The sequence below is a fragment of the Chiroxiphia lanceolata genome, chromosome 16 (genome assembly GCF_009829145.1).
Source record: "Chiroxiphia lanceolata isolate bChiLan1 chromosome 16, bChiLan1.pri, whole genome shotgun sequence".
NCBI lineage: Eukaryota > Metazoa > Chordata > Aves > Passeriformes > Pipridae > Chiroxiphia > Chiroxiphia lanceolata.
The window spans coordinates 9,489,314-9,503,596 of NC_045652.1; the positions used below are offsets into that span (position 1 = coordinate 9,489,314).

Below are 14,283 nucleotides of genomic sequence, written 5' to 3' on the forward strand. Positions count from 1 at the left end.
ATGGAAGCTGAAATGACTTGTCATTTAAGCTGAATATCCTTAAAGCCAAGATTCTGCCGCTGCCAATGACCTGGCAACTGTTCTCAGCCTGGAGCTGCAGAAGAGAGGTGTGGGCAGGACCACAGTGCTCCTGCTGTTCTTGGCTGCTGAAACAGCTCTTGGGGCCTCTGAGATACTGCACAGGAACAGAGCAGCATGAGGAGTGTCTGACTGATGTCATGGTCCTGGGAACAGGGGAAGATTTGAGGGACATGTAAAACTGCTTCTGATTTTTCCACCACCTACCTCTTCCTCCTTCTTTTTGATCTAGTGTGTAACAGATGGATGATTAGAGCTTGTTCTGTGAGAAAGAAGTACACAATATGATTACAATATGATTACAAAATAACCATACAAAGACAAGGCTGAAGGCTGTAGCCAACAAAACACAATAGCAAAATTGCTTTTATGATCCTGTCATGAGAGAAGCAGTATATTGTTATGTATGTTCTTTTCAGTGCTCCTCCATCCTATTGTTTTGGGATCAATGGTTTTGCATTGTCAAAAAAATACTTAAGTTAAAACACAGAGCATGCTGTAAATACGTTTTAAATTGACAATTTTTTACTGCTTTTGGTATATAATAAATACCTGGATAAATATTTTCTGTTAGTAATCTAAAACAATATTACAATTTGGATAGATGATGATCTGGTAACAGATTTAGACAAATTTTCTCCACATGTTTGTAAATCTTTATTTCCTCAAATATGATAAAAAGGGCCTTTTGGAATGGTTCAGCCTTTTGCATTTGAAATCCTAGTTGATATCTCTCTTACAGTAACTTTCCTTATTTGCCCTGGCAGATGCTCCTTAAAATATATGATGTGTTTATTATTCTATTACTGAACATTACTATATTTCAGTTGCATTTTATTCTTGCATGTTTTTTTGTTTACCTATTGTGTAGTGTGTCTGTTTTTAAAGAGAAACAAATTTTACATGGTGCTACAAATGCTCAACACTTTGCAGGTATGTTTTTTTCCCCTGAGAATGAGGAGAGAGCGACACAGGGAACATTTTGAAACATTAGTTTGACAAAAGAAAAGGAACTTACAGAACAGGATGAAACACAGGGCAAAGGAGGGAGAAATTAATAACAGGCAACTTAGAAAAATGATCAGTTTGATAGATATGACTGCAGTGCTGGGTTGTACATAGAATAGTTACAAATGCACCACACAGAGGAGTAGGACAAAAGAACATAATGAATGGCAGTAGCAATAACCAAATATAAATCGTTCCATAATTATGATAAAATCATGAATCATAAAGTTCAGGCTTAAATCAGCCCTAATATTGTTCCACACTCTACCACCTTGTCTTCTCTCACCATTACAGTTGTTGTTGAAAGCCTTTTTCTCAGACATCGAGAAGGAATCATTATTTAAGATTGTTTTGGATACTGTCCGTGTGTGTTGTGAGTGCAGGCTCTGCCAGAGGATTATTCCCCTTTGTGGCTGGGGAGTGGCAGGGTAATCACGCTGATGCAATACTGGAAAGTTCTACTCACCATGACACAAACTATCAGCACTACAGAGACAATAATTATTTGCACTTTTATATTATCTTTCATCCCAAATTACTACTGTGTTCTGTAACATGTCAGCTCATTAATGAAGCCACAGAGAAGCAGAGAAGGACCAATATCCACACATTGTACTGGGGAACAAGCAGAGCACCTGACATAATTCCTGGGTGTGTTCCCTTGCTCCTGGATGACACTTCCTGCTGACACAGGTTCTGCTCAGCTGCCTCCAGGACACAGTGTGTACAATATTGAGGGCAAAAGTAATTGTCTATCCTTAACAAGAGCAGAAAACTGTTTCAGGGGGAAAAGCTGTAATTGGAATTCAGTTCCTGGAAACCAGGGCTCGGACATGTAAAATTGTAAAGTCAACTTTACATGAAGCAAAGGTGTGTCACAAAGTGCCAGAGAGCGGAGTAAGGTTTTCAGCATATTGCACTCTTCTCTCTTTTGATAGTTTCTATTAAAATCAGCAACAAAAAAAACCCAACAAAAAACCAACCAAACAAACAAAAAAAACCCACCACCACCACCACCACCACCACCAAAAACCCAACCCTCACACAAAACCTCACCTAAGGAGAGACTTATTTTACCGGAGAAAAACTCTCTCCAGATTTTTTTCATCTTAAATTAGCTGAAATAATTGTATTTAAAAACTGTACTTAAGTCTTGATCCTAATTTGAGTTGGTGACAAAAGTCAGGTGTTTAATGATGTAGTATTAGGGACACAGTAGTTGATAGGAAGGAATCTTAACACCAGACAGCACCAGGCATCCAAAATTCCTTCCTGGACTCTGGTTCCATCTGTGGTGTTTTCTGCCTTTGTGGCCTGTCACTCACTGAGCTCCTCTGCCCTCCCACTTTTAAATCAGGACAGGAGTACATATCCAAGCTGTTTGGGCAGTAGCTATCAACTAGCAGTAGCAACCAACAGTTGCCTGAGATTCCAAGTCTTCTGCTTAATGATCTTTGAATTCTTTAGTTGACGTCTCTTTGTCAAGCTAACAGAGCAGAGATTTCTAATTAGGAAAGAGACACTATTGCTGTGGAGGAAATTTGGAGTATCTTCACTGAAGCTGGGGGGATATTGTGACACAAAATTGATGTTAGAGAACATTCTAATCCACAAGTAATAGCCTGTAATTTCTAGATATTCCAGGCAGACATTTTTTGGCATGATTAGTTTCCTGAGTGTTGAAAAAAGCCTGTACTTGCATGTGAAATGTACACTGTTCAAATATAGCAGTCAGTCTGCTCTAGAGGAACCAAAGCCAGCAATAAAAAAGGAACCACAACTTTTAAATGTCAGCATTTGCTGCATCAGAGAGTACAGATTAAAAGAGCATGAAAATAAAATCGTAGTGTGTAAATCTTTACATTAATAATAAAGCATCGTAAAACAAATGCATCCCATTCATGTGATGCTCACATAGATGATTTAGATGGTGTAAGTATTCAACAGAAACAAGTGCTCTATTTTCTTTAGGTAGCTTCTGATAAATATCTCTTCTGTCAAGACTTTCAGTTATAAAACCCACATAAGGCTTTGCATTCACTGATGTCTACCCTCAGGTTTAGCAGGCAGTAACAGACTACTTAATACAGTGAGATCTATTGTTGAAGGCAGTGGGAGTACATACAGTAATCCCTGTATATGGCTGTGAGCTTTTTGGAATAGAGACAACATTATATATTTATAAACAAGGACCTGAGACTTCTCTTTGTCACTTCAATTTTTTTATCACTGTAACTCCCTCAGCAGAAATATGGAAATAAGCCTTTTATAACTGTAGGCAGCATATCATGCCCTGAGGTGAGGCAGTGCTGAAGTACACAGATGTGTAAGCTGCAAGTTCCCCCCAACTTCTACCTATCTTGATATCAAGCATTTCAGAGAAATGAGCCTTAAAATATCAAGAACAATGATAAAGGTTCAACTATTACATAAGCCCATTTGGTATTACTTATTTTACTGCCTTCAGTTGTCCAGTCCTTTTTTACATGAATAAAGACTGAAGGCTACAAGCTTTGATCTGGCCCCTGCTTTGCTTAGAAAGATTTAGTATTTGTTTTGCTCCAGACTTGCACAAATGCTTATGGACTTCAGTAGAGCTGGGATCCAAAAAAAGGACCAAATCTTCTCTGGTCAGTTTGCCTGGGAAGAGATGGAGGGGTAAGAAGCCTATTTCCCTCTGCCACACTGCACAGCCGTGACTCACATCCCAACTAACACCTTCTCTAGGAGTAGAAAGCAAGGCAAAACCCCAGAAAACTTCAAATAACACATAAGATCAAAGTCAGAAATAAAAATCAGTGGTTCAGCATATAGCACGGTCAGCTATTGGAACAGAAATGTATATTTATTACAGAAATAAGACAATTGTCAAAAAGTGATGATATATTCTGGAATTTATTCCTCACTAGGACCACTTGTAGAAATTCTGAAGAGCTTCTACAAGAACTTCTATGAGAGGAATAGATATTATAAACAAAAACAAAGTATCTACAGCCATCAGCCACACACTGCATGTCAACAGTTTTGAACTTCTGCATATTACAGCAATCAGTGTTCTAGCTAAACTGAAAATGATTTTACCACCATGACAGAGCTGAAATCAAAAGAGGAAGTATGGGATGCCTTTGAGGTTTAGTTTCAAAATAATTAGCTAATTTCCAAATCTGGATGTGACAAAATCTGGTGAATCTCTTCGATTGGTGTTCAGTTGCATTATCTGTTACTTTCTTTGTTGGAAAGCTAAAGAGTGTTTTACCAATTTCACTATTTAATTAAATAAGTAGATCCAAATAAATAGTGATGCTAAATTGTTATTATAATCTAATTTAGTAATTATATTGCCTATTTTAGCGTGGAAACTAATTTACTTTTAATCAAGATTTGAAAATTGATACTGTGTCACATCTGTTTCAATGTGCAACAAGAGCCAGAACTAATGAGACTCTGGCAGATCTCTACTGATATATGTAAATGTTAATCAGCTTCCTGATTTAACCTTTGTATATCACATTGCATTCCAATTTAATCATGGAAAGCTGCTAAATGTCCCGTTCTGGAATTATTCTTTCTCTATGCACCAGCTTGATTCTGTGGTAATACAATAGTATTTTATAAGGAGTTTAAATCAAGGTCTTGATTTTTATGTTTCATTTTAGTTATTGGAAGTTGATTGAATGAAAACTGTAAAAAGCAGTTATAGGGGGGAAAAAGGGCTATGTTAATAAATGGTATTGGTCATCTGTTCATCTTTTGGGGCATTTTTGCCTACTTGCAAAGTGCCATGATGGTAATTTATCTCAAAGACCTTCCCAGGAAACATTTGCAAAATGTTTTGTAAATCTTGTGTGTAACCCGGACTTGAACAGTGTATTTTAAATTCATTAAGTAACACAAGTATTGGCTTGAAAAGCATAGGAGGTATTTCCTTGTGACAGTAGCTGGCTCACAGAATTGATCACCTAGCTGTGTAAACAACAAAAATTACAAAAAAAAAAAAGGGACTGAAACCCAGGAACCATTATCAACATTTCACACTGAAAAAGGGTAAATTTGGATTAGATATTAAGAAAAAATTCTTCCCTGTGTGGGTGGGGAGGCCCTGGCACAGGTTGCCCAGAGAAGCTGTGGCTGCCCCATCCCTGGTAGTGTCCAAGGCCAGGTTGGACAGGGCTTGGAGCAACCTGGGCTAGTGGAGTGTGTCCCTGCCCATGGCAGGGGGTGGAACCGGATGATCTTTAAGGTCCCTTCACACCCAAACCATTCTATGACATCGGTAGCCTGTGCAGGTCTCACTGAGCAGGCTGGAGCACGCACCCTGGATGGATCATGCCCTCAGGGAACGGCTCAACGGGAAATGGTCTGAATGAAGGTAACCGAGGGGAGGGACATTAGGTTGGATATTAGGAAAAGGTTCTTTCCCCAGAGGGTGGCTGGGCACTGGTACAGCCTCCCCAGGGCAGTGGTCACAGCACCAAACCTGACAGAGCTCAAGGAGCGTGCGGACAACGCTCTCAGGCACACGGTGGAATTCTTGGGGCGCCCTGTTGCAACCGATGATTCTTGTAGTAATTCTGCGAATTTTCCGTGTGCTCCCAGCACGGCTCCAACACCGGAAGGCCGAACCTTGGCGAGGAGCGGGGCGGTGGAACACGAGGGCGAGACGTGAGGGCATTGGAACACGTGGGCGGTGGAACATACGGACGGCAGGATGCGGGGGCGGGCGGTGGAACAGGAGGGCGGTTTAACGCGAGGGCGGTTTCCCCCGAGGGCGGGCGGTGGAGCACGAGCGCTGCCGCCCCTGCCCCGTCCCGCTCCAACGGTCCCCGCGCCCGCCCTCAGCGCGGCCCCGCCCCGCGCGCTCCCCGCGCACGCGCGGCGGGCAGAGGCGGGCGCTGCCGCAGCCCCTGGCCAGGCCGGCCGTGCGCACGCGCGGTCGGAGGCGGCGGCGGGGCCCGGGTGCGGGCCCGGCGGGCGGGGCGGGTTTATGGCGGCGGCTCTGTCCGCCCTCGCTGCCAGGCTCTCCCAGTCGGCCGCCGCCCGCTCCTACGGCGTCTTCTGCAAGGGGCTCACCAGGACCCTCCTCATCTTCTTCGACCTGGCCTGGAAGCTCCGCATCAACTTCCCCTACCTCTACATCGTCGCGTCCATGATGCTCAACGTGCGGCTGCAGGTGGGCGGGGGCGGCGGGGCCGGGCCGGGGGTTGTCCGGGGGTCACGGCCGGGCCGGGGCCGCTGCGGCTCCCCCGATGACGGCGGGGGGGGGGCGGGTCCCGCCGTGCCCGCCCTGGGGCTGTTGCCCTGCCCGGTGTCCCCCGGGAATGTCGCTTGGATGCAGCCCCTGGAGGAGATTCGCCCTTGCCCGTGGCCAGGTGCGAGTGCCCCGCTGTGCTGCTCGTTCTCCGCGTTCTCAAGTTTATTCGTGTTCTTGAGCCATAGTTAACTCAGACACAGGCAATAAATTGTGAATATGTGCACATTTTAAAGGAGCAAAGAAAACAATTTCCTTCATCGGTTTGTTGGGTTGTTTTTTGGTTTGGTGGTTTGTTTGGGGTTTTTTTAAATCAGGACAATTGCAGCAGGGAAAATGCAAGAGAGAGTTTTAAATACCAGTGTCTTTACATAAAAAAAACCAGTTAATATTTAATTTGCATCTCCCCTGTTTCTGCAAAACGTTGAACTCCCTAAACCAGCTTTGACCTGTTGTAGGGTTTAAGTTTCGTTGTTTTTATGATGAAATGAAAGCTTTACTTTAGACTTAGCTGGCAACAGAAGCAAGCGGTGGACTGTCACAACAAACATCTGTTCTAAGCCAAGGCTTGGGCACTTTCTCCTCGTAAACAGCTGTAATGAGTTTTGACATCTGGCCAGTGGCCGAGTGCTCAGAGACAAGTTTGGTTGCAGTTTGTGACTTGTAAAAGTTAAGCTAAAATGGGAAGAGGCCAAAATGTGACATCTCTTATTTTTATTTTTGGGATTCATCCTACAGCTCTGAACCTTGAAAATGAGCCACGTGGCCAGGAGTTGTACCTGCAGCTTAGTAACCTTGGTAGCTGAAAAAACGTGCTTTTGCTTGTTATCAGTGTTGGCACATAATAGTTCTCTTGGAACAACATCAACCTGTCCCTTGACTGCACTACAGCTGATCCTGCTGGTGCAGCCAGTCTGACCAGTTCCCTTGGGAAGCTGTGCATGGTCCAGTGTTACTTCCAGTGTTGTGGGTCTGATTTCAGCTTGCACTTGTGTTTACAGGAGGATTACTTTACTATTTACCTTCAGTGTTAAAAGTTTATAATCTGTCCCAGCCCGTGTTTCTGTTGGATAAGGGAAATGGTGCTGTTACACAGTGAGTCTCTCACTGCTCGTTTGCTGACTCACTTTCACGTCTGTCACCAAAAGAGAGTTTGCAGCAGATTAAACTGAAACTACAGAAGAAAGCTGGTTTTTGGGTATGCTTCCTAGCCCTCTGGATGTGTTCAAGCAGCCTATAGGGAGACTTGTCTGTTTGGACAACTGTTACTTTTTGTAGCTGGGTTATTTTTTTTTTTATGTTAAAGATTTTTAATTTTTCTTTTTTTGGTCTGTATATGAGGCACCAAGAAACTGGGATATCAGTGTAATAACTTCCTGCATTCTTTCTCTTTAGGTCCATATTGAGATCCACTGACTGGTGACTTGGTGTGCTGCTTGCACTGTATGCTGTCTGTCACACTTCTCTTCCAATCCAGCCTGTTGTGAAGCAGCAGAGCTGTGCTCGTGTGCTCCAGGACTATGAAGAAAGAAGATTTAACCCAGAACCCAGTATGTGACGATGGCCCAGCTCATCCCAAGGCAGCAGCTCACCTGACGCACGTGCATTCCGTGTTGGACAGTTCTCAATATCTGAGCAGCAGTTTACAAGAATTATTTAACACGAGGATTTGTTCTCTCTTCAGTACTATACCTCTGCCTTCTGTTGGCAAGGAAATGCCTCTGAGTTTCAGTGAATCAGCAGGGATGAACTCCAGTGCAGCTGCTCCTTGGAAGGATTCATTTCATCTGCATTTTTCTTCTGGCAAAGACAGTCCTGATCTGGTTTCTCACTGCATTGATGGTATTTCAGTAACGGGCTGGCTGGAGAAAGCTTGTAGCCTTTCTGGAGACTTCAGCTCCTGCTGTCCAGGAGACAACTCTGTATGTTTTGCACAATTCTGGCTGGGACATTTGCAGTGTAATAAAAACCTGCGGTTTCTGGGATTAGAAACGAGCAGCAGCAAAGAGAATGAAGTGCAGTTTGCATTTTTGAAAGCCTTGGAGCTTGGTGGACTTCCTGATCCCTGTTGTATTCCAGCTGCCTCCCTGAACGACTCGTATGCTATGGGACTCCTAAACAACCAAAAACCATGGTTCTGTCTTTGTTACTTAGACCTTGTATCTTCAGAGCAAACACTTGGATATCAGCAAATGCTTTTGAATATACAATATGTGGCTAATGATTTTCCCATCATACAGCTGGTCATTTCTGTGCTAGCTTTTGTACTAGCAGGTCTCTGGTGTGCAGTAGTCAGGGTAAAGTACTGGGATTTTAGTAACTACTATTTTTAATATTAACAGAAATTTAACTAAATAACAGAGAAAAGGTCACAATTCAGGTTTTAGTGAGAAGTAGATAGCTAAAGTGAAAATTATACTTGTGTAATTGCTAGTAAAACTGGCTGTTGGAAGAATAGGGACTTCTTTTTTGTAAGAAATATCTGCATCTGTGTGGAAAGAACTTCATAATCTCCAGACTCTTTGGGACTTTGCAGGCCTGTTGTTAACACTAAACTAGAACCCAGTTTGATTAGCACAGATCCTTTGTTTTCTTTAGGGTTTGTATTAGTGCAGTGTTTTAGCTACTACTATTTACAGCCATTTCCAGTGAAACTGTTTCTTGTAGAATTGAATTCTTGCTCTGAATCCAACAGTGACTAATACATCAGTCCTTAAAACACTTTGAACTGGAAAGCTGTTGGGAGGGTGGTCTTCAATACAGGATAATTCTCAGCAGTGTTCCTTTCCAAGGGTGGTACTGCTCTAATTTAACAATATCTCATGAGCTTTATTGTGCTACAATAGACACTATAAACAATTTTCTAAAAGAATGTTTTATTTCCTTGAGAAAGTGATTGCACAGTAATAATTTCTGGGCCTGTTGACTTTGGCTTTGGGACAGGCTTCTGATAATGAGGTTTGGCAAAGTGTGGGGCAAGAATGTTGGAATCCATAGAGCTGCTTGTGAATAAGAATTTGGAGGAATAGGCTCCTGTTGGCACCCTGATGGAGGAACTCATTGTGCAGCAGGCCAAAGTTTGAACTCAGTGTCCAGAATTCTCAAGAAGGGATTGCTGCAGGTGGGCTTAGTGTGCTCTGGAGGCTCACCTACAGAGGGAGGTACTGATAGGGTGGGAGTTAAGATGCATTTTCAGCTTCCCTTTCACTGAGGTAAAAGTGAGGACTTAATGTGGAGTAAAGCCATACCAGTGATTCCCACACCAGGAATCCCTTTTGCTGGCTGTCTTGCTTCATTTGGAAAGGGACTAAGTGATGCTGCATTTAATTTGAACTGAATTTACCTGGAAAGCCAGTAGAGTTTCCCATGGGGTGATTACTGGGGTGTTAGCACACTTGTGTGGAGATGAGATGATGCTTATCAGTGTTACAGGGAGAAATGTTGGAATTTTTTAATTTCATTTGAGTGCTGAAAGTAAGATATATTACTTTTTATGTTAAATGATATGCTGTGTTTTTATTATCGCCATTGGCTGATTGTTTCTTCTGGATGCTAGAAGATATGAAAAGCCATTTTACTTTAACTTAGAAAATCACTTTTTTCCCTGGTGTGTATTTTAATGATTGTTTAACTTCTAGACTTTTGACCTGTCATGAAGTGACTGAAAATCTTAAAATAATGTTGGATCATATATTGTAAGTAACTATTTTGACAGCAGCAGTTCCCACTTCATCAAGCCATTCACTCTCATCTCCACTGCTGCAATTTATCAGCCTTGCAGTGGTATTAACATGTTAACACGTGGTTTTGTGGTGGGATTAACATGATTCCCAAAGTGATGTGGATCTGAAACCCCAAACCACCAGAAACAAAGACACTTCTCCAGAAATCTGTGGCTTCTTTGAGTTATGGTGTTAAGTTGCTGTCTACCTACATTTTGACCAGAAAACCTCCCTTGGCAGAGCTGAGGGCAGAGGAATGAAGGTGGGGAGGGGCTGGGCCCTGTTTAAGCTGCCTTGATTGCTAAAGACAATGTTGTGCAACTCCAGATTCATCTCTCTAACCAGCTCCAGAGGTACATACCCTTTGCCTGGCTGGTGAGCCTTATTAAGCTGAGCATAAACACAGCCCTGCACCCAAACCTCGAGTGCTTGAACCTCCTGTGCAAAGGATCAGTTGGCACAGTTGTACCTGCAGTTGTTACTTGAGACTTTGTTTGTTCAGCTGAATGGTTTGGCCTGGAAGCTTCTCTGCTCTGTGTCAACTGGGAACTACTTTTTTTGGGAATCAGTTATATGCAAGAACTTGTAGGTGATACTGTAGGCTAACAGGCAAGAGGAGTAGCTAAAGGCATAAAAGCATTAATCCAGTTTTTAATGCATCTATTCTTCATGGTGATTTTAAAGGGGGCAAAAATGAAATATGAGAGACATGGCCAGTAAATTAGAATTTAAATGTGTGTACAGCAGCTGCCAGGGGTTTTCTCTTTATTGATGACAAGCCTATGCAGGAGGGGAATTCAGAATGTTGAACTGGGTTACACATCACAGTCCAGCTAATACAGTCCTATTTTAAGCAAAGTCCTCTTTGAGTGTGTGGCCTTTAATCAGTTATTACAGGATCACTTTAACTCCAATACAGCTAAGTGAAATGATGGATTTTTGTTGTGTATTATATGTATATTGAACATAAGATATAAAGAATACGTCTTAAGTGAGTGGATTGAATCCATTTTAAGATAGTTTATGTACCTTGCCTTGGATTTTATTGCTTAAAACCTAAAAGGTAACTTTAACTTGAACATTCCTTCTGAAATTCAAATAAAGGATAGTTTGGTATGTTGAAATCTCATGTAATATACTGCACTTTAAGCCTGGGGAAGCCATGGAGTGGAAGCACTGTTCTTGCACTAACAGAACTGTCTGCCTGGTGGTGACGATGTTTAAATGGCTTTTCCTGTCTGGAGGGAGAACAGGGAACCTGAGGGATGGCATCCATCCTTTGAAACTAGAGATACATCCAACACTACGTGGTTGAGGCCACTGTTCTCTTCCTACAGATGTTCTGATATTAACTCATCTCAAGAGATGGAAGGTGTCTGGGCTAAGAACCAGTCTGTGTGGAGCTTCATGGCTTCAGTAAGATGTGGAAAGCTTTTCTGAGCTAATGTGCTGTCAGGGCTGAGACTGTCCTGGATGATTGTTACAGTACAGAAGAATAACATTCTTAGTGGGGGTAAGGGACCTTTATACTGAACCGGGAGTTGCCTTCTTATTTCTGTATTTCCCTCTCATCTTGCTCTGGAAAGAGTTATTTCTAAGCAAAATATCAGGGTTCTACTAAACAACTTGTGCTCCAGGTCCTTCCTGCATTACATAGCAAAGAGGTCTATTTCTGCCATTAGAAAACAAATTAAGTAAGAAAATACTCAATATTTAGAGAACTGCCTAGTAGTCACACTTGAGTGAAAATTTACTATATGGTGTACTGCTTTGAAAAGAAAATATACTTTTAAATGTGTGTGCACGGAGCTCTGCATGTAGATAAAAAGTGTTTTACCACAGTGAGATGCTGGAATGCTTCTGCAAATGCTTGTTTCCTTTCTGACATTTCAGTGCAAACTGCAGTAGGGATGGTGGTGTGTTCTCAGTGTGATATGAGCTGGTGCAGTCCTGTGTGTGCATCACCCTGCACCAGGAGACAGTTTCATCTGTAGACATTTTTTAGCTGTTTGCTCTTTCAGTGTTGGGTTTGCTTTTGTTGTTTGGGGTTTTTATTTTTTGGTTGTTTGTTTTTCTTTTTTTATTTTTAGGACTGTAAAGACTGCACTTTCTGAAACTTCGCCAAAGTTTGCTTCCTTTCTCCTTTTCTCCTCCTGTGTCCCTTCTTACAGGTATACACATGTAATTTTTGGAAGAAGCAAGCCTGTACACACTCTCCTAATGTATAATCTTTCTGTCAAGTTGTTCCTTTTGTTTTTATGGTCTAGTCTTACGTATATTTCCCTCCCTATAATTTCTCAGCCTAAGCACATGCTGATATTTTGTTCCACTTCAGAAACACTGCCCTGTAATTAATTATGCACAACAAATTGACAGAAACCATGCAGAGATGTAAGAGCACATAGTCTGTCATTAAGGTGCATGACAAGAGATATATCTGGCAGAGCAACAGGTAGCCAATATGATATCATATTTCTGCTTTTTTCCCCTTCAAAACAGCTGGTTTAATTAAAATCCAATATTTAATTTGAATTTGTGGTACCTCTGTCAGCTGAGAATTGCAGCTAGAATTTGGGGCTTATGAAATAAATATATTAAGATCAGAACTTAAACTGTAACTTTTCAAAAAATGAAGGTTACATTCCTGTGAATATTTTAAAACCATTTTTTTTTCTGAGTGCACAGAATGTCTTCTGACACTTGTTTCTGTGATGCATCGTCAATAAATGGGGGAAAAAACCTCTCTAGACGACAGAGCCTCTAATCCCCAAGGAAGAGCTGCATTCAGTAGAACTTTAAAATAAATGAAATGTTGCCTAGGAAAATACTGATATTTATGATCAATTCACATACTTAAATACAAGGTCATAGATATCAAGCTGCTGACAGTGTGAAAACTAGACTAATACAGAAGTGCTGGAATAATGCTATCCTTTACCAGCCTGCACTCAGCAAATCCTATTGGTGTGTACTTTGGAATTAATGTCCAGTTATCTTAGTCTTTTTGGAATTGGTGATACAAGATTCAGACCAAGATGGTTATTTCATTGTTAATGATGAAATAAATTTAAAAGCTAAAACATTCTAAAAATGACCAGAGGGACTTCCAGAAAGAAAACTTGCCTTGAAAAGATCCCCTTTATTTTTTAGTATATTTGTAGTCTGGTTTGCACATTTCTTTTCTTCCCTCTTCATGAAAGATGTGTATAAACCTGATGGCAAAAATGGTCAAAACTCAAACTTGGGAAGGTATCAGTGTTTAATTTGCTCTTTGTAGTCAGTTTTAGCTACTATCAAGCAGAATAGCTAGATGTAATGTAAGCTTTTGTTCTTAAAAGTAGGGACATCTAATGCTTAGTGCCTGATTCATAACTTGGAGTGTTCCATGAACTTTCTTGAAAATGGGTTCTGCTATCTGCTGGTGACTAATACTCATTTTAAATGCTGACACTTACTAGTTTCTGTAAACTGTGATGTTATCCCTGCAGAACAATTTTAGTCTCTGGCCTTGCTCTTTGGCCCTTTTTATTTTGTTTTATCACAAGGTGGGAGGTGGAGAAGGCTGGCACAAACCATTCTTGTTTGTTCCAGAGAAAGATGTTTACAACTTTGTATGTATTTTAGAAGCTTATCGTGACACTTTTAACTTGTGAGAGGCGTTTCCATAGCAAACTTGAAACCTGTTGTCCTGAAGAGGTGACTACAGACTTGTGAGTACCACGGAGTGAGTGCTGTGTGAGCTGCCAGAAGCTGCTGCCGGCGCTGCTGCTCACTCAGACCACAGGAGGGAGTTACACATCAGTCTTTTCAGTCTTTTCAGTTACAGCGTTGGTTTTTCTTAGCACAGCACATTTCAGTTTGACTTGTCTTATGGATTGTCACTGCAAATAGGTTCATGTACAAAATCAATACCCAGTGGTCATGTATTGTAACTGTTTACAGCTGAACTCTCTGTACCAATGGATGGGTTTTGTCAAGCTATTTAAAAACAGAAATAAAGATCTTTTTTTAAAATGATTTTTTTGTCTGTGCTCAACAAGAGAGAGTTTTGGTGCTTCTTGTTCCAGTTTTTCACTGTATAAATTGTACAGATGTGCTTAGGGAGATTGTGTTTCTGACAATATAAAGTCAGTGAGGGGCTTTTTCAGAGATACAATTTGGGAGATGTGTGTTTACAGAAAACAAAAAAACCTCTGTGAGAATGAAAGGGCTCAATGCCTTATGCTT

The 14,283-nt window shown here is 41.5% G+C and overlaps 1 protein-coding gene across 1 annotated transcript; it reads left to right on the plus strand.

Moving 5' to 3' along the window:
• The first annotated feature begins 6,027 nt into the window (after positions 1–6,027).
• Positions 6,028–14,073, plus strand: LOC116794867 (small integral membrane protein 10-like protein 2A). The gene is made up of 2 exons (XM_032704037.1): positions 6,028–6,256; positions 7,730–14,073. The coding sequence occupies exons 1-2, from the start codon at positions 6,071–6,073 to the stop codon at positions 7,748–7,750; spliced, it is 207 nt and encodes a 68-aa protein (XP_032559928.1). The 5' UTR covers positions 6,028–6,070; the 3' UTR covers positions 7,751–14,073.
• The last annotated feature ends 210 nt before the right edge of the window (positions 14,074–14,283 follow it).

What these genes read in the sequence shown, in the direction of transcription:
- LOC116794867 (XM_032704037.1), top strand. Translation starts at nt 6,071, where the DNA reads ATGGCGGCGGCTCTGTCCGCCCTCGCTGCCAGGCTCTCCCAGTCGGCC. An exon ending in TGCTCAACGTGCGGCTGCAG is followed by an intron (nt 6,257 to 7,729) that starts GTGGGCGGGGGC and finishes CTTTCTCTTTAG; the next exon opens with GTCCATATTGAGATCCACTG.